The sequence below is a fragment of the Hippoglossus stenolepis genome, chromosome 23, assembly GCF_022539355.2.
Source record: "Hippoglossus stenolepis isolate QCI-W04-F060 chromosome 23, HSTE1.2, whole genome shotgun sequence".
Lineage (NCBI taxonomy): Eukaryota > Metazoa > Chordata > Actinopteri > Pleuronectiformes > Pleuronectidae > Hippoglossus > Hippoglossus stenolepis.
The window spans coordinates 11,973,057-11,992,875 of record NC_061505.1 but is presented as its reverse complement, the minus strand read 5'-3'; the positions used below and the strand labels follow the sequence as shown (position 1 = coordinate 11,992,875).

Below are 19,819 nucleotides of genomic sequence, written 5' to 3'. Positions count from 1 at the left end.
CACATGCGACACGTGCCTCTGAGCTTTCGTTTGAATGTTCTCCGTCATTCTCCTGTTGTTGCCGCTGCCATTTGCCTGGATTCAAGTTTTGTTTTCACCCTTGTCTGTTTAACCTTTATTAAATGTTTCCAGATCTGAGTTTTTATTTCTGTAGGAAGACAATGGAACACAAAAACATGACAATTCACAGATCCTCAGATAGAAACCTCATTGAGGTTAGATGGGAGAGATTGGTAGCGCATTTAAAAACCAACCAATCTCCCTTGGTTGATTCTAAGAGCTCGGTCACACATACGCGAATGCGAAGCAAATATAGCGATTCAAAGGAAGAGGCCAACAAAAATGAACTCAGGAATAAAACACAAAACCAGTTGCATAAAGAGATGAGTAAGTAAGGTCAGTGGTGAGTGGAAAAAATAGGTTGGCCTCTGAAATCCATTCACGTTTTTAACTCAGTTTTCACCCCTGTCAGTTTGTTTGTTAATACTGAAAAACAACAGAAAATGATTTCCATGAAACTTGGTGAAGGGATGTGGTGAGTGTCAGAGAGGACCCCCTTACATTTGTGGTGCAGATCTGGATCAGGGGGCAGATCCAGGAATTTTTCTTTTATGTTGCAAGGTGTGTTTCAACATTTTCACTGTTTTACCAGGGAATAATTCATGGATCTTGATGGGGAAAAAAGGCATATTTAGGTAGCTAAAGTCTATGAGTGTGTGGAATTTGGTGCGTCTTAATCAAATTAAAGGGGACTGGTAGAGGTATGCACTATCCTGTTGAAAATGTGTCTTAACTTTTGCTCTTTTGGGAAATATTGGAGTTTTTGTAACTTTTGGGAGTCAAATAATTATTCAGATAAAACCATGTTAGAGGATAAATCCTTTGTGGGACTGCTAGGTCTGTTGTGTTTTTTAGGAATCAGAAGAATGAACTGTAACAATAAATTGCATATTTATATATACATTTCACATGGGTGTGTAAAATCTTAATTGTAAATGTAGTTAGCTATTGCTTAGTGTGGTAAATATCATGATACTAACATTAGCCTACAATTGATATGAACAAAGTGAAAATATTGCATTCAAATAGGATTCATGAGTAAAGTATCTAACTACTTGAGTAAATGTACTTGATTACTTTCCACCACCAAAAGAATCTAAACAAATAAGATGATTGATGCCCCAAGCTAACTTGCATAATGACCCCTGCTTTTATCACAGTTCTTTTACTTCATCTTTGGACAAACTGAACTTTCCTCTCTGTGGGACACATTGTGTCCCTGCTGAATTCTCAGAGGTAACAGGGAGCGGCTGTAGACTGAAGGAAGTGTGATTAAATCAACTCCTGGGCTCTGGAGGACTGCTGAAGAAAAGTGGTGGATGGTGTCTAGACCAAGTGCGCCCCCTGCAGGGAGGTCAGAGCCGTGGATCTGGCCGATGAGGAGGAGGAGGAGGAGGAGGCGTGGGTTGCTGCTCTCCTTTTCAGCTCTCTGGAGATCTGGAGCCAGGATAGCGGATAGCAGCAGCATCCGTACAGGCAGTCGCTCCACACACTCCCCTGTAAGACACAGAGAGGCCTGAACACAGGTGGGAGGCTCGAACAAAAGGTGAACATTTGCATTTAGGTGCAGAGAAAGACAGTTTTCGCCGATGTACAATGCAGTTGAGTGTTTCGTTTACCTGTGGCACTGATGAGCACCCTTTGTATTTAACAGTATTCATTTAAGTTACAATTACACTTAAAACTACATTCCTTTACAATAAGAAGATCAACAAATTAAGTAAATACGCTACAAACAAAGTGCATGAAGTAGTAAGGTAATTTTATGGAATGTGTATTGGTCAGTGACACAGTAACAAGTGTCTTGCAGCCAAGTCTTTGCTCTTAGCAACAGGAGCCGCGATGCAGAGCTGGTGGGTGAGGGTTGATGAATCGATGAAGTCGTAGCGCCACAGTTAGAAGGCCTGTGCAGCCTGTGCATGTGATAATGATAATGAGTCAGCACTGTCAACTGATCGCCTATTATTACTTGCATCGTCGTCCCCGCTGGGTCCAAACTCAACATAATATCAGTCCCTCCAATTCAAAGTGGAACGTGACATAAGGGACCACAACGTCGATGTAAGTTTATTTGCGAAAGCTTTCTGCAGAAAGGATCACACAGGCGAGGTGGATGCTGTGAGGGAGATGTCTATGCTCGCATATCTCTGTGTGGGTTACGCCCCTGACCAAAAAGAAACGCGGGGTGTGTGTGTGTGTGTGAATGTATTGTTCTGTGTCTGGAACATGTACATGTAGTCTGTAAAGGCGTGACTATAGGCTGCCTGCTAAATGTGTTGGAGAGGAAATAGGGTTCTGTATGATAAGGGTGCTTGTCAGTCAGCTGAGTTCCTCGAACAAAGGATAAACGGAGTTCAACCAGAGTGCAGCAATAGGTCACTATAGAATTCAGATGAAGAATAACAGCATTTTCCCAGTGAGATGATCCAGAGCTTTCAACGCATATCCAAAGAGCTGCGGTCCGTTTAACATGTGTCCTGATACACACAAGCTGTACTGGAGAACTGTTGCCTTGCTTTATAAACAACCTACATGCTGGGACTTGTTTCAATAAGAACTTATCTGGCATCTTCCCGAAGCTCATTCTCTGGCAGTATTGACAGCGGCCCACGGCCCACTCCGCCTCCAGAGGAGCCAACATTACCAACCACCTCCTTCTAACATGGCAGCGCTCCAGCCGCCGCCTGCCTGGCCTCCAATCGCTCCCACCTCCTGCCTTATCTCCACTGTCCCGAAAACCGGTTGATCCGACGTCAAACTAGCATCTTGGCCTCAGATATGCGCTGTTTGCATGTGGATGTGCAGTGAATGGTGATGGAGAGCTGATGTCTGTGGGACATGCACGCAGAAGCATAGGCAGAGAAGCCTGAGCAGCTTCTTAAAGGCAACCACAACAGTTTGCTGTTTATTCTTTTAGTTATTTATAGTTCTTGGGCAGATTTATTAATTTTATGTCCTGGTTTCACTGCATCCTCAGTCTTCGTTTCATCTGATGTCACCACACAGATTCAAATCACTGTTTGCATCCCTAAAGTAATGCACAGTCATCACTGGCATCACTGAAACGTGTCATTATCTCAGCAGCAGTGGTCATTTTTTCAAAGCCCCAGCACTTCTTTGTTATTGAGGTCGAGACACAATGTGGTTCGAGTTGGTGCCCGGATTTTCCTGTTTCTCACGGAACTGTGAGAAACAGGAAAACATCCCAGGGAAACACATGTTTAAGATGCACCACATGTTAAAGGAAAACTGAATTAATGACTGCAGCAGAAAGCAACTGTAGACATGGCATAGTACATGTTTTAATCACATTTTCCACAAGGCGAGAACATGTGACTTCTATGCTCACAATAAACAGATCAATAGAGTGCTGCAGTGTGTATAAACCAGCCTGGAGTTTGACATCACCATGCGTATAGCACATTAGATTTACAATGTATTCAAACTGAAATAGTCAGGAGCAACCAATTCAGGGTTAAAATCAGGAAAAAGGCTTTCCAGTACTACTGTTAAAACGCTACATCAGGGAATATGCTCTGGAAGAATGTTGTTCATCTTGAGACCTGGAGAATCTTGGACAGGGAGGATTGAAAATGCTCTGGAGGCTCATAATGGACCAAAGTACTCTTACTACTTTTTGGTATAATTTGTAATTCCATAACCTCCGGCAAGAAGGTTATGTTTTCACCCCTATTGTTTCTTTATAAGTCGGTTTGTATGTTTGTTTGTGAACAAGAATACGTACGCAAAAACTACCAGATTGGATCACCTCGAAACGTGGTGGAACCATGCGGTATGCGTCAGGGAAGAACCTGTGAAGAGCCGTCTGGACTGATCTCTCACTTCCTGTTCATGGCCTCCAGCTTTACTTCCTCCATTTGTTCAGTTTCCCACCATTGCACTCACCACACATGCACCTCAACACAAGTCAGTCACCTGCACACACCTCTTCCCTGCCAGTTTCTCTATGAACTTCATGTCGAGCACTGCATGTATTCCTTTGCGTGGCCCAGCCATGACCATTGTCTATTCCCTGTAAGTTTTGCCCCTATTGAAGATCCAGATCAGTGGAGTGTGATGGAAAACAAATCCAGAATATTTAGGGGTCTCTCTGAGAGTCTGTGAAGTTTGGTGCAGCTTTAAGGGGACTAGTGGCAATGGGGACAAGTGGAATTTTAGTTTCCCAATGGCATTTGAAAAACAATGTCCAACAATCCAGTTGGGATGTACATGAGGCCACAAATGATGCATTTTAAAAACTTCGTACCTCATCATGTTATTATTATTATTCATTACCTGTATACCATATCGTTCTCTGACAGAAGCCCTCATGGCGAGAGCGGCCGGCGGCACACAGCCAATACAGTCCAGCAGAGGCAGGCAGGGACACGCCCCCACCGCACTGGTCACCTTGCAAGTGAATACTGGGAGGCAGCACAGGGCAAAGCAGCCTGAAAGTACACAAAAATATGACACCTGTTACTCAGCGCTGATGGTCAGAAATACAGTCAATCCACAAACATGTGTGATGCTGAGTACTTACAGTCCCCTATGTCTTTATGGCACTCACACAGGCCAGTGCTCCACTGACCTGCCTCATGATCCCTGCTCTCCGGCTGGACCTGGACCACCCGCCGAGACATACCTGAACTGTCCATCCACTGTCACAAATAAATAAATAAAAGGATAATGGAGGCTTGCTATGTACCAACACAGTCAACAACACATCAGTAATGGTTTTCAGCTTGTTGTTCACTCTTTACTGCCAACACTGTTAATTTGTTTTCCTGCAGCGTCTGTTCCTGGTGACTAAAGCATGATTAATGTTTTCTGTGGTTGGCTTTCAACAACGTAAAGAACATGTTTCGGGTGAGTGACGGTGATGCGGTGATGAGTGACGTATCCAACAGCTACACCATTACAAACATGCTATTTCAAGTGAAAGTTCACCATCTGAAATCTAAAGAAAACAGTGCACATGAATTCATTGGTATATTGCATTGCATTTATAAAGCGATGATAAAGTTAGTAAATATTATTATTAATAATAAAGGTAAAATGATCATGTTAATAATTATTATTGATATTGATTTGTGCTCTACTGAGTGCCCTTCTAGTAAATAGCACTTATATGAGATGTGTATGATATGAAGTCTCTATATCTACAGCTACAGCTCCACACATCAACCACAGTTAGAGAGAACTCAAAATGACTTTGACCGATCATCCACAGGAAACTGGGAAAAGAGAAGAGCGTCACTCCAGTGAGCTGTTTGCTAAGAACCAACTTCCACGCCCCCCCCCGTCAGAAAGCATCCAACCATGTCTCCACGTCTGGGTTACTCTTCAGCTCAAACTCAGAGTAAAGGATAACTGACCTTTTTTCTCTCAGTGTGGCTCCGATCCAACCTGCTGCAGTCAGCAGAATGATTTACACCACCTCTGTAGATAGAGTGAAATCTCAATAAAGAAAAAGATTCAACCAGGGTTGTTTAGATAAAGAATAGATGGCTTACCTGTTTAAGAGTTTAGTTTCCAAAAGTCCTTGGAGGAGCAAGTACAGGACGGTTTTGTTATCTACTGTGCTTCACTTTTTCCTGTCCAACTGCCTTTTCAGTTTGACTTTCGTGTGTGTGTGTGTGTGTGTGCGTGTGTGTGTGTGTGTGTGTGTGCACTCTTTGCTTGACTGCAGTGTTTTTGGTGTAAATATGGAGCCGTCAGATAAGATGGGAAAACAAGGCGCTCTGTTCCCCTGACTGCTGACCTACAATATTTTGGGTCCTCGAGTGAGAGATTATAGCTGATGACTAACAAGGAATCCCTGACACCGGGAGTTTCAGTCAAGCTATTTGCTTACCTACAGAGGTCAGTTCCACTCCATCAGTGGAAAAGAAGAGTGTTTTGATTTGAGAGTTACTCAACTGGAAGCCACAGCCACAAAAAAAACCACATATGTCATCACAGAATGTCCTTTCCTAAAAGAAGGAAATGTCGGATACCTCCTGAAAATTGAACTGCAGCAACAAAATAAATCAATCCATTGTAAGTGGTTGAGACATTGATGATCCTTCAGATATTATATTATATTGTATTATGGATAGGTGTCTATTTAAGTGTTATTTACCTTCCTTTTCTTATATACATTTATACATTTTGTATAAGAAACTGAAATTGCACCTTGAGCAAAGGTTTCCATCACTGAAGCACCATAATATAAAAAATAAATAAAAGCCTCCACTTAGATATCTGATGTCTGTTTGTGTGTGAACAAAACAAGAGATCGGGAACGGCCTGGTGGAGGGAATCCGACCTCAGTCGAGAAAAGCCACTTCCATAGGGGCTGCAGCTGACACCAGGGATCGCACAGGAGATTAACACAGGTGACATTCTTTGCATGTAGAAGGTAGATATCAGTGACAGCAGGACCTGATTATTAACGCTGTCAAATAATAATAATCATTTATATACAGGGAGATAAGATAATGGTACAAATACAGAGATTCAAAAGAGGCAACACTGTCTTCACTTGAATTTTTGACAACAAAGTATCAGTGTATGTATTCACCACATATTCCTGCTCCCATGACTTTTTGGGATGTATTTCTTGCTTGCTATAAAAAAGCTAAGTTAGGTTGTGTAGCTATGAGAGGTGATTCCAGTAGCAGCACACACACTTTGATGACAGAAATGGAATATTCAGTAGAGGCTTCTTGTCTCCAGCGTTTCGAGGCCACGGCCGTCTTAAGCCATTTGAATCACCAGCACAGGCGTCTGCATCAGCATCAGCCATTGTTTCCAACGTCCTCAATGATTGACACGATGTCCTGAAAGCTCCAGGATGGGTTTGGAACAGAACATGCAGGTTTAGAATGGGCACTGTACTCAGCTGCCCCAGTCATCAGTCTCTCTCATGGGTTATAGCATCACTGTGGAAAATGTTTAACCCAAATATCTGACTCACCCCGGTACCTTTTGCTTTTTGGTCACACGAAATCCGGCCGGTAAAGCTGCACACAGCGGAAAATAGCAAGATGTCCTTTGTGTGGAAAAAGAACAAATTACCCATCAACCATTTACAGTCTCCCCCCGTAGAGATTGACTTATTAACAGAGCGGTGTGTCAAAGTTTATATTTTACAAGTCAGACACTGTTGCTTAATTAAAAGTTGTAAAATATGCAAAAACTATGGAAATAAAACCTCTCTTTGTTATTAACCTGCGCTGTGGACAACAACCATGAGCAGGAGGGCGACGCCTATGATCCTGGACATGATGGCAGCCGCTGACGTGCAGTGATTTTCTCCGTTGACGTCAAAGCATTAAAAAAATGATATGAGAAGTCAGTCAGTTACATACCAGCACAGACAGAGCACATATGTGGGCCTGCAGAGCCTGATCTGCAGGCTGATCAGGGGGATTTTGCTTTGATAATCTCTCAACTCTGCATGGATTCATTCATAATATGTTTTATATTTGGAGATAGCCGTTTCAGCGGGTTTAACTTTTTATCCACCAATGCTTTAAAACTGAGACTAAAATCATCCTCACATTGATTTGTATACGTCTTAAATCCCACAGACATTTATTTCCACGCAATAGTTTAAATTTTCTAATTAGCTGATCTGAACAACAAAACATTTTAATGTCTCTGGGGGTAAATCCAGGGGTGGGACCAGGGGGGCACTGGCCCCAGCTTAAAAATTAGTTTGGCCCCTAAATTTCCCCTGTCCTGTCAGTAGGCTTGAAAGAAAGATTAGTCACTTACTGACCAAACTAACAATAAATATGACAATTTGTCACGATTTTCAAAACGTGTTCAATGATGAGTGTCTATGAATCAAAGCTATAGAGCTAACAGTAAACAAGGAGTGAAATATGAACCTTATTAAGTCAGGAATTGTAAATGGATGTTGGACATATAATTGGCCCCTCTGTGTAAAATGTGGCCCCTATTTGGCGCCCAATATAAAGGAATCCAAGATTGTCTGACTGTCAGGGGTATAAATACCAAGTTCATGCCTTATATATGTTACAACTTTTGACTCATAAATATAAAGAATAACAAAAATAATCCCAAATACTAATACGAATGCACTGTTTACGATGATTTATTGATTCATGACACTCATTCATGACATTCATGCAGTAACTTTATCTGAATTATTGTTGCGTTTATTTTTCGCCCTCCACAATAAGCAGCTTTGTGGAACCTAAATGTTGTATTAATTAATCAGGTTTATGTGGGTTTTGAAAATTGACAGCATGACCTTGAGTTTGATGATGTTACGGTAACTATTCTGTATCTCCTACTGAGATAAGAGAAGCAACATCGTTGGAGTCTTATAAATCTCTTTTTCAAATAGTTATGTTTTTATTTATGTTTGACACATATTACGTACAACTTCATTTCGTTCCCCTCTGTTTTAAGACCTGATTATCTTCATTTGATTGTTGCTAGTCATCGTTGTTTTTGTAGCTTTGTTGAAAAATGACAGCATTACAAAATAAGTTTCTTGTTATTATTTAAAGTGTGGTAACTTGAGCGGCATGTTACATGAAGACGTACATGGGTTATGTATTGCCTGGGGGGGGGGGTAATCCAGCGGCGCTTCTCATTGGCTGACGCCGAAGTCAGTCTCGCGCATGACCGCCGGTGCGTAATTACGCAGAAGGCGCCTTCGAAAAACTTTGGCACACCTCCGCTGCAACAACCCGAGGTGTCAGCACTGTCGCTCTCATCAGCCCCGGCGGTGACGTGCACATGCCGCTGTGAGTCAGGACACAATGCGAGGAAATCCCCAAGGCCGAGAACACGACGAGAGGCCCCTTTAAATCGACGCTTCCTCGGTGTGGTGCCAGGAGAGAGGGAGAGAGAGAGAGAGAGAGAGACACACACAGAGAGAGAGACAGGAGAGAGAGAGAGAGACAGAGAGAGAGAGAGAGCTCTGATAAACAACAACACAGTTCTCAGAGCAGCGTTCAGCGGATCCGGCTCTGAAACTGCGGCCTCAGCGAGAAAGAGGTGAGGTCTCTGTTTGTCACGTTTTAACGGCGTTTTGTAAAGGACCCGACAGGAAGCGATCGGGCGCCGCTGCCTTTATCGGCGGGGTTTATTACCGTCCGTCCGTGGACACGTTACTGTGGCGCCGCGCTGTTGTGACTGTCAGGGGGAAACATTGGCTTCACCTGCTCGAGGAGAGCACACATCGTTTATTTCAGTGTAAACAAGTGTTGGTGCGCGGCGGCCACAAGCCCCTGACGCCTGAGCGCCATTTGTGACGGACGTGTTTACTTCCATTCACAGGCACAGAGGACTTTCTCCCTCTCGCTCCCCAGCGACTTGTCGTGCCGTCCATACATTCATTGTCCAATGCCATTGCGGAAGTGAGCGGCTCCACAGACACGACGCAGCAACGCCTGGAGTGTGAGGACACCTAGCGGCCGGTCGGGAGAGGAGGCGTGCGGTGGAGATGTACGGAGCTTCAGGTATCCCCGAGCTCATCCCGCCCGCCGGGCCGCCCCGGCAGCCCGGCCCGGCGGGCCAGTACAACCCGGGACACCCCCAGGTCAACGGGGGGTCCAACCCGCAGAGACTCGGACAGAGGGCGCCCAAACTGGGCCAGATCGGTCGGACCAAGAAAGGTGAGTGAGGTCCCCTTTGGGTTGGACAGGGTGCCGGAGACTGCAGCTTTATATAAAATACACAAGCTGAGTTCAGCAGCTGCACACATACACAATGTAATTATACATAACAACGATAAGTATTAATTCACATGTTTTTCTTTCGTTCTTTTCTCTTATTTAATTTGTTACTTTCTTGATTATTCATTGTTTTGCTCTCTCTGAATTTCCCCCTTAATTTGTAAGATTATTGTTGTAAAGATTAGAGCATTAGTTTACTAATAAGATTATTATCACAGTGGTTAGATTATTAATATAATCATAGGATTTGTATTATTAGCATTGTTATTCTATTCCATTTTCTTGAACCTCCCTCCTAATGCTCCCCGCGGATTAGAATCAAACCACAGAACATGAAATACACCCAGTTGTATTTGTTTATTTTTTGCATATGCAACGTTTGCTGCAGAAATGAACAGACCATTTAGAGCATCACACATTGCGAACGTACTTCCACGAGCTGCCTATTCCCAGGGATTAAGATGAAGAAATTGGATTTCTTCCTTTTTTGAAGAAGAAGAATATTGAAATTTTAATAATCCAGATGATATTTGCAGCCCAAAATGTCGCCACGGGTGTGCAGGCATCACATAAATGTCATCTCCGAACACTCATGGTTATTTGAAAATTGTTAAATCTTCCAAGCAATAGCTCTTTGGAAGCATCATTCTCCATTTTCTCTTTTTAAAATGTGTATCACGTCTATGTTGATTAATTTGAAGCTAAAGCAAACTTATCTTAGCATAAAGAAACATGGAACAGTAGCCATGAACAAGCTGATCTCTTAATGTGGATCAAATAGATGCACTGTATCTACGCTCCAGTTTGACTCTCGGTCCTGTAGAGTCGCCCCCTCGCTGACCTTTCGACCTTTTCCTCCTCAGTGGATTTGGACGACGAAGACGTGGACGACATCATGAACAACAACGGGCAGTGTCCCGTCTCCCTCGCTCCCATCTCCTAAACTTCACCATGAAGTGCCAAAAAAAAAAAAAAAGAGTGAAGAAGCCCCCCCCACCTCAGCGGGAGACGCCAAACCTCCACGTCGGCGATCTTGGCCTCGATCCCGTCAAGTGTCCTACTGAAAGTGTCTGATGGCTCAACGCGGCACAAAAGCGGCTCGTTTAGCGCCGGCCGAAAGCCTAGGCTCTGATTGTATATAGTGTTTATTTAACTTTGGTCATACTGTGAAGTAATTGTATTGCACCCCCACACACACACACACATACAGACACACAGACTATCAGGATTATGAGTGGGATGTGGAGGAGAGCGTGTATATTTTTCAGAGCTTCTCAGAAAAAGGGCTACATTTCTAAAGTTGCACTGAGCAGGCGGTGAGACGACGAGCGGCGTCACGCCTGAGTGTTCACCGGCGAGGGTTACTGATTTGTCCGGGGGAGGGCGGGCGGGCGGGGGGGTAACACACGCCTGTTAATGTGTGTCACGCAGGTAAAACATTAAGCTTTGGTTGTGCAATGACTATCTTTCTCTACTCTCACACTGATGCAAGCGCTGTACTATTTTTCCAGTGGATGAAAGCTCGCTATTTATAAAAGAAGAAGAAGAAGAAGAAGAAGAGGAAAAAAACAACTACTGCTAATTATTTAAACAAACTGAGACACTTTCTTGTGTTGTTATGGCTTCTTCATTCTCGTTTCTGGACGGACACTGCTTCTGTCCCGTGTAACTGAGATTTGACTCTTTTTCCATATGGTGCACTTTGTGGGAATGCCTGTTATGTGCAGTGACATGTTGCAGAATTCTATGCATGGAGTCTGTGAAAAGCATCAGTGACCGGTTCTCCTGCTGCCAAGGGCTAGCTGTGTGTGAGTAGGGTTTCAGACCACGCCACCGTTTTTTGCTCTTTTTAGATGGCGCCGAGTCGCTGGAGCTCGAGCTGCAGACTCAGCGGTTAAATATCACAAACAACAACACGCTCCCGGAGGTTGTGTGTTTGTTTCCGACGCCGGGGTTTCCCAGTAGTCGGCTGCACCTATGTGATAAAAGGTCATAGAAATTTCTCAGTGTTTGGATGAAAAAAATAGCCAGATGCCAAATTATATGTAATATATTTACAACAGAGGATTGTTGAGCTGCTCCTACATGGCGTCGTAGTGAATTGCAGGTTCAGGTTGACTATTTGAAGATTATGTCAACCGTTGCTTTACAATTACAATATAAGATCCTGAAAACAAGCAGCCTAGGATTAGCTGGTATTGCTGAGACAATCTTAACATTGATTTATATTTTGAAATGGGGATTGCAGTGGACCTTGGAGTGACATAATGTCTGTAAAGGATCAGGCTGATGTCGCGTTACTTAGCTGGCTGTGGAATTGTTACTGGTTCACTTTGCGTCGCGGAAGCGCTGCGTTTTACTCACAGCTTATTCTCCGACTCGGAGGTCGTCGTTCAGGATTTTTCGCGGCCGCCGTTTGCATGGAAACGGTCGACGTCTCGTGACGCAATCTCGAGAAATATAAAGACAAATCTTCGTGGTATCTTTGCATTTTGTGTTATGTTAAGTGAATGTACTTAAACATGGCTGATTTGCAAGTTTTTTTTCTCTGTTGTTCCGATGCACTTTTGTCAGTTGTGTTCTGAAACAGCGAAATGCAGTGATTGATACTTAAAAATGCATCTACCTGACTTGTAATTTCTGTGTTATGATTCTTTTCACTTTTCACACGACACATATGAAAACTGTCAAGGTACAAAATGTTTGACCCCATAACCAGGACGTAAAAGGACAAAGAGATTCACTATCTGCTGTCTCTCCCCAAAAAAGGAAGGAAGCCAAATCGGCAAAAAACGTTAGATGTAGGTAAGATGCAAATGTTAAATGAGGAAAGGAGTTCAGAAGAGGGTCATCCAAAAAAAGACAATTGTCTTGCTTTTCTCAAGGAGAACAAGATTTTTCCAAAGATTTTTAAATACTTACCTTTAGTTATTCTATTGAGATTTAAACAAAAAAATACAGATACAAATACCTCAATTTAGCAATAGGATGTATATCTTTGTATTTTCAGAAGGGGGACTGCTGGGCCCTTTGCAGAGGTATTCTAGTTTATCACAGTTTGACCACCACTCGATTACCAATGTTGCAATGTCTTTATTATATAAGTTCTGTTGTACATGTTAAAATTGTTCTTTCATTCCTTTTTCCATGACACCATTACCTGCTGGATGAGCCAAGTGTATAAAACTATGACATTAAAAAAAACAGCCAGACACTGTTCAGAGCACAAAACATCTTAACAAACATATGAAAGCTACAAAAAGGGGCCACAGTGAACTACCAATTATATAAATCTACACATGAGCCCCAAAAAAACCTACAAAATAAATAGAGGCAGTTTATTCCCGTGGTGGCGAATATGGAAGCTATAAGAGCGACGGTGACTGCGCGGTGAAATATTTCGTCGCCGAGCAGGGTTTGTAACAGACTGGTACGAAGAGGTGCGGGGCCTGTAGTGAGTGTTGTCGTAAAAAAAGGGCCTGTGTGACACGCTCACCCTACAGAGTGAGCCCTGTGTGTGAAGTCGCACCCTGCTCGTCGCAAAAGCTATTTTAGAACCACCACCAGTTAATATAAAACACTGTATTGTCAGCCTGCGTCTCTGTTGTACAGACCCCCTGATTCACAGCCCAAACACCAAACTGGAATTGATTACTTTCAATTACATGGCAAACGCTAATAGACGCTGGTTCTGACACGGACGTGCAAGTGTTGGCTGCAACCCACGCTTTAGGCTACAAGAGGTTCCACCCTGAGGGTTGTCTATTAAGTCAGGGGATCCAATTATAATGTGTTTGCGAGGCCCACTTGTAAACAATCGTGGAATGTGTGGACGGGGTGTGAGACATTGTTCGTGGAATAAGTGGGATTGCAGCGTGATAATCGGGGGGGGGGGTTATCAAAGGCCTGAAAGGAAAGGAAAATAAATGTCTCATTTCTTTGCATCTGTGATTCACAACTTCAGTTTGACTCCTCGCTGATGCTGCAACAAGGTGTGTGTGTGTTGGGGGGGTGGGGGGCTTCTTTGTCTGAGTACCACCGCAGAGAGAAGGACAGGGGGCGCTCTCAGACGTATTCCTTCGTGCCGCTCTGAGCCCCGGAGCGGGAGCTGGCCATGGATGGATATTTGGACACCTGCTTCTTTCTCGGACAGGAAGCGGCCATCATGGCCCCGCCGAGGACGTCCAGGAGGGAGCCCCCCCACGCGATGAAGATGGCTGCGCCGAACTCGAACCTGATGGAGATGAGGCGAGAAAAGAAAGAGCAACACCACTGTGAAACTTATACTTATACAGCAAAAGTATGAAAAGTAGCTTATTTATTCAATATGGGCCCTCAAGTGGTTTACATAATCATTATCTACATTATATCAATTATATATTTTGTTGATCACTGATTCATTTATCTATAAACTGTATTATTGTAACAACTGTTCTGATTAATCTGTTAAAAAAGAATATATCATCATATGACAATATGTTTAGTATAGTAACAAATGTAGTACAGCAAATAGAAACATTATAGTGTCTGTACAATACATTCAAATTTAAAGGAATAGTTCAACATTTTGGCTAATACTTGTTTTCTTTCTGCAAAATGTTGGATCTCACGTCTATCTCTGTAAAGTATATAGATATGTATATATGGTACTTTCTTTATGAATCAAGCAACATGTTTTAAGACACGTTATTATTTTAGTCTTTAAACTAAGCTAAGTTAACCATCTGTTGTGGTAAGCTTCATATTTCACAGACTGATGTGATCGTGGTAATGATCTTCTCTATATACAGTTACTGGGGTTACTCACTTGGTGTTGACAGGAGTGTAGGGGTTGTAGAAAGCCCTGATGACATTATGAGCAAACCAGGAGCACGCTACGATGGCACAAAGCCCTGAGAGGAGAGAAAGTCAACCGTCAATCAGTCCGTCATCAAATCCTGAGAGATCAGACATTGCTTTTAATTCCCTTTGTAGTCACCAGGGAGCTATGGACTACAGCACAGTTGGCTTTCAGTGTTCCTGGTCTCTTCAGAGCCAGTTTGACCCTTTTACGTTAGAATCAAGTGAAGTGGTCTCATTCAGTCTTGTGACCTCTGAGGGGCCGGGGCAGAGGAGTGGGAGGAAAGCTGTTTGGACTCAGGATCAAACTTCCTCCCACCTATTGTGTGATGTACAGGAGATCTAAGCCACTCTGTGATGGTGAGGTGAGTCAGGGTGAAATATCTTACAACTGGGGCCGTATCATCACTGGAACCACACATGATACTCTCAAGTATTTCAGCTGCTCACGAGTTCTGCAGCTTTACTTTACAGGCTTCACTGAAAGGTCAGATGAGTAGGAAAAAGAGTCTTAGCCAAGTTGAGTATAAGTAAAAAAGATTTTTCTTTGATTGCTAACTTTAGGGGGGAATTCACATTCACAGCTGACATGAAAAAGTGCGTGTAACAGGGTAGAAAACTATTAATACCATCACACTGGCTCACTTTCGCACTAGTTGGTGGCTCACTGCTTGGGAGGGGTTTTGTGTGTGTGTGTAGCTGTGTCCAAAATCACTCACTTATCACTATACAGTCCACTATATCATGGGTTCACCATTTTGTAGTGGTGTCTGAATGTTAAGTGAAATGTTGTATTGCCTATATAGTGCACTCATTGTTTCCCATGATGCGTCATGAAAAATTGTCTACAACTTATGGTCACTACCAAGCAATATATACCATCATGCACTGCGCTCGCAGCAGAGACGAGGAGCAAATGTAAATACGAGCGGAGTTTTTTTCCTAAAGGTATAATACAAAGTGTAAATAAACAATTTTACATGTGACACAGCCTGTGACTTCACGTTTGCTGTGAGCCGATGGCTGTGATTTAGGTGAGGATTGAAGGCAGGTGTCTGAGTGTGCCTCCACGCTGCAGTTTATTTAAACCACCTGCAGCAAACACAGTGACCCCTCATTTCCTCCTGTGCTCCTCTGTGCGCAGGTAAGTTATGCATGTGAGACTAAATGAATATTTAAAAGGGCTCTCACCTCAACTATGCCGTGTGCCTGTATGATGCATGTACGATTCAAGTGGATATCTGTAAAGAGGTCCCTCATTTCCCTCATGTGTTCTGTAGGCCAGGGTCCACGTGCCGCGGTTTTAAGACAGAGTTGGGCTCCTTGAAGAGCAAAGTAAGCCGCTCTCAGACATGCACTGAACTGAAGAAAGGGGCTGTATGTCAGAACGCAACCGTCCGATTGAGAGGCCACAGACTTTCTGAGGGGTTTCTCCTACCAGCCCCTTCGGGAAAACTCTAGATAATGTCCGAATGAGCAGATGTAAGAACGTAGCAGGAGATCCTCCGCATGATTCACCAAGAGTGAGTTGGTATATACATGTAAAAAACACCAGTGAAGTTGTCAAGAGAGCTTTTGTTCATAAGGGCCGAATATTGCCACAAGCTCAGATGTTTTGCCTTCATTTTAGTGTGGTTTACCATGGTTTTATTATTTATTAAATAAAATGAGCTCTTTAACTTATCCAGTGGTCTTTTACCCTTTGCTGAGACTGGTTGGTCAAAGAACCTTACATGCACTGTAAATCACTGCAGTGGCTGTGTTACATGTGGAAACTTATCGGTAAAAATTCAATAAAAGGAGCATGCCCCTCCTCCTCACCGCCCACTAGGAGGATGATGCCCCCTGTCATGGCGATGCGGGACTTGCGCAGTTTGTTGTTCCCTCCACAGGTGGTGCACTTCATTCCCATGCAGGCCACGCCCAACCCTGCGATTGACACGATGATGCCAACTATCATCAAGGCACGAGTGGCCTGAAGCGAACCTGGGGGAGACGGAGAAAGAGGGGGAAATAGTTATCATTTTTACAAGCGGAGTACAGTAAATGTGTGCTCTGTTGTGTAGTGGAATGTGGGAAGGAGCTCATCAAGTCAAATATTGAATCCTATTTGCAAAGTGCAAACGTGCGATGCAGAAAAACAATAAGGAATGACTAATAAACCGTCCTATCAAAGAAGCTTCATGAGTGTGTGCAGAGGCTGTGAATTACATTCATAGAAGCCTTTCAGGACACTTTAATGTGAGCTTTTCCTGGAAGAGAAACCATGGGATACACACGGTCACACATCGGCACACACACAAACACTTTGTGTTCCACTGTCTCCCCTCCCCATCTGGTGCTGTTTGAGAGGTGGAGGCCGGCTCTACCACGACTGTGAGGATCCCAGGATCATCATCCGTCAGGAACCCCCTCTCCCCCTCTTCACACTGTAAACCTACCACAAGGGTGCCCCATCACCCCCACCACCACCACCCTCCGTCCACCTAGAACCAGTCTGTGCCAGTCTAGGCCATCCCTGCCCTGTCCAAACAAACAAAACCCTCCAGCAGCGAGGGAGGGATTGAGGGATGGGTAGAGAGACACTGAGGGGAAGAGGATGTAGAAGAGAGAGAGAGAGAGAGCGAGAGAAGAGGGAGAACTCTATAAAACCGAGGGAATGGGAAACAATAGGGTGGATTAAATGGTAAACGCAGATTCTGTCAAGTCATTCGGTCACACACAACTGAATGACTTGATTTTAGCCAATCATGGGTCATGAATCCACTTCAAAAATGAGCCCCACTTTGTTTTAATTCAGGAATCCGCACCATAACAACATGTATGAGGCCCCTCGTACATGACGGACACACAAGGCAAACCCTTGTTGAGGCCCTTTTAATTTCACATTGTATGAATCAGATTGTCTCAGACAGACAAAGGGTCAGACACCAAAGGCTGTTTGGCCATATATCCTGTTTGTTATCCAGCTCATTACTAAGCCTACTGTATTCAGTCAACATAATGCAATCAGTTATTATCACTTAGATCGTATACATCAGCAGACCAAGTTTTAGTTTTAAATGATGTTTGCAAAGAAGGTATTTGTCCATAATTGGCATCGGAACTCAAATTTACTCCAGAGACTTTGATGACCTCCATCATTGTCAGTCAGCAAATTAGGTGTAACGCAGTTTTCGCTGCCCGGCCGGTGGGCACGTCTCCTTGAATAACTGTCATTAATCAAAGTAAATCATCGTGATGGTTTGTGTCCAGCAGATAGTTGTGATGCCTGCGCGCTCCGTAGTTTAGTTACCATGGCCACCGTGTTGACACAGATTATTTTGGCAACATCTTCTGCAGCAATTGCTGTGGTGTTTTGTCTGTTTTATTTCGTACAGAGATTCTGGTGAAGCAGAGCTGCAGTTTGTCGTATGGGACGGTAAGATAAGATCAACTTCATTGAGCCCACGCTGGGGAAATTCACTGGTTTAAGCAGCGGCTAGTGATTAATACAAAATAGAAATATGAATAGGCAATAAAATTAAAATAGTTTTCTGGGCCCATCCAGAAGGAATGATGCTTGGTTCATGTGTCACCTTGTAAGTGAGTTTATGCATTAGGAAGTGGGAGGAAGGTTTCCTTGAGTTTTCCTTAACTTTTTAACCCTCATCAGTTCCTTTTGTCTATCTGCTGGTGATAACAGTGGATGGTAATTATGGGATGTGATGAGCAGATTGCACCCTGGGTCTGTGAAGCTGATCAGTAAAAACAGTGTGGCTCACAGGGGGCTTTTAAATGAAGGATGGATGGAGGAGGAGGACGCAACCCTGCGCCTTGCCTGCCACTTTAATTGAATCAAATAATAAACAAAAGAAGAAGTAAGCACATGCATGCACAGGTGAAGTCAGATTGAGTCCTACTCACTGTCCAGCTGCAGGATGGAGTCGTAGATCTTGCACTGGAGCTGCCCGGTGCTCTGGAAGGCGCAGGACATCCACAGTCCCTGGTACATGGCCACAGCCGTGATGATGTTGTCCCCGATGTACGCGGACATCTTCCACTGCGGCAGAACGGTCCCGATGATCAGCCCCACGACGCCAATGAGGGACAGGAAGAATCCCAGCAGCTGGATACCGGAGTTGGCCATCGTTAAAAAAAATCAACTTATCCCCCCCCCCAAAAAGAATCAAATGATGCGGCTGCGCACGAATCAGCCTCCGCAAGTTGGAAATCTCCACGGATTCAATGCTTTCAAGTTCTGATAACGGTCGTTAAAGGAGGCAAAAGCGGTGTCCGTGTGGCTCCTGAGGTGTGTGCCGGGGGTCTTGAGTCGGGGATGGGCTTCCAAGATGTGGCTGCTGGTGTGAAGTGGGTGTGTAATTATCATGCCTGCTGATGCATGGAGCCGCGAGCCCCTGGAGTTGCTGCTGGGAAATGTCTCCACACGCGTTTCTAGCAACAGCAACAGGTTGGTGTTGTTGTTGTTGTTGTTGTTGTTGTTGTTGTTGTTGTCACCGTTCATGGACCGTTTTTAAACCTTTGATTACAAAACGCATCCCCACGACTTTATTTTAAATTCTTTCTTTATTTTTGAAACAAGATGTTTCTTGTGCCAAGGTGCATTTTGGGGGAATTTGTTAAATAAGTTATGTCTGCGTTTGGTATGTTGAATATTCACATGACAAAGGCTATATGACCGTCCCCTTGTGAAATACACATTTAACTTCACCAGGTCCAGATTTTTATTTGCACCAAAGTGCGCACACTCAAAAATAGCAGTCCCCTAAACATGCCTGATATTATTTGGTTCCCTTGTGGAGATATTAACAAAAATCACGAAAACCTTCCTGATGCAGATCTGCACCCAAATTCAATGGCTTCTACTTCACGTCATGCCCCACACCCCCACAAAATTGCATGCAGACGTAAACATAACCTTCATACTATAGCACAGGAGCGCATACCTCCTCTAAGCCCCAAAAGTCCCCTTGTTAAAATACATTGAAATGGATTATTGTTTGCACCACTGATACATATCAGTCCCCTAAAAATGAATAAAGATTTGTGAATTATTCTCTAAGAAATCAATCCACATGTTTAAAAAAGTCATATCTCAAAACAAAAAAAAGCTCCTGGATTCACCTGCTGATGCAGATCTGCACCAAAATTAAATGAGTTCTTCCTTGGGTCATGCCCCAGCCCTCTGTAAAATGTCATGGACATTGGGCAAGTAGTTT

The 19,819-nt window shown here is 43.6% G+C and overlaps 3 protein-coding genes across 3 annotated transcripts; 1 reads left to right on the top strand and 2 right to left on the bottom strand.

Moving 5' to 3' along the window:
* Positions 1 to 20: 20 nt before the first annotated feature.
* LOC118103040 (cornifelin homolog B-like) lies at positions 21 to 5,690 on the bottom strand. Its single transcript, XM_035149703.2, has 5 exons — positions 5,577 to 5,690; positions 5,439 to 5,502; positions 4,604 to 4,721; positions 4,357 to 4,511; positions 21 to 1,557 (listed from the first exon to the last, which is right to left on the bottom strand). Exons 3-5 carry the CDS (start codon positions 4,716 to 4,718, stop codon positions 1,387 to 1,389), a joined length of 441 nt encoding a protein of 146 aa, XP_035005594.2. The 5' UTR covers positions 4,719 to 4,721; positions 5,439 to 5,502; positions 5,577 to 5,690; the 3' UTR covers positions 21 to 1,386.
* A 3,035-nt stretch (positions 5,691 to 8,725) lies between these two features.
* On the top strand, positions 8,726 to 12,398 carry si:dkey-112a7.4. The gene is made up of 3 exons (XM_035149212.2): positions 8,726 to 9,081; positions 9,364 to 9,701; positions 10,625 to 12,398. Exons 2-3 carry the CDS (start codon positions 9,530 to 9,532, stop codon positions 10,702 to 10,704), a joined length of 252 nt encoding a protein of 83 aa, XP_035005103.1. The 5' UTR covers positions 8,726 to 9,081; positions 9,364 to 9,529; the 3' UTR covers positions 10,705 to 12,398.
* A 440-nt stretch (positions 12,399 to 12,838) lies between these two features.
* On the bottom strand, positions 12,839 to 19,016 carry cldn7a (claudin 7a). Its single transcript, XM_035149211.2, has 4 exons — positions 18,507 to 19,016; positions 16,422 to 16,586; positions 14,569 to 14,653; positions 12,839 to 13,995 (listed from the first exon to the last, which is right to left on the bottom strand). The coding sequence occupies exons 1-4, from the start codon at positions 18,727 to 18,729 to the stop codon at positions 13,827 to 13,829; spliced, it is 642 nt and encodes a 213-aa protein (XP_035005102.1). The 5' UTR covers positions 18,730 to 19,016; the 3' UTR covers positions 12,839 to 13,826.
* Positions 19,017 to 19,819: the final 803 nt, after the last annotated feature.

Coding starts and splice junctions, on each gene's coding strand:
- LOC118103040 (XM_035149703.2), bottom strand. CDS start 4,718: ATGGACAGTTCAGGTATGTCTCGGCGGGTGGTCCAGGTCCAGCCGGAG. Junction 4,512..4,603: donor CCATAAAGACATAGGGGACT/GTAAGTACTCAG, acceptor GTGTACTTTCAG/GCTGCTTTGCCCTGTGCTGC. Junction 1,558..4,356: donor GAGAACGATATGGTATACAG/GTAATGAATAAT, acceptor TGTGTCTTACAG/GGGAGTGTGTGGAGCGACTG.
- si:dkey-112a7.4 (XM_035149212.2), top strand. CDS start 9,530: ATGTACGGAGCTTCAGGTATCCCCGAGCTCATCCCGCCCGCCGGGCCG. Junction 9,702..10,624: donor GATCGGTCGGACCAAGAAAG/GTGAGTGAGGTC, acceptor TTTCCTCCTCAG/TGGATTTGGACGACGAAGAC.
- cldn7a (XM_035149211.2), bottom strand. CDS start 18,729: ATGGCCAACTCCGGTATCCAGCTGCTGGGATTCTTCCTGTCCCTCATT. Junction 14,654..16,421: donor CATCATCCTCCTAGTGGGCG/GTGAGGAGGAGG, acceptor CTCTCCTCTCAG/GGCTTTGTGCCATCGTAGCG. Junction 13,996..14,568: donor TACACTCCTGTCAACACCAA/GTGAGTAACCCC, acceptor CATCTCCATCAG/GTTCGAGTTCGGCGCAGCCA.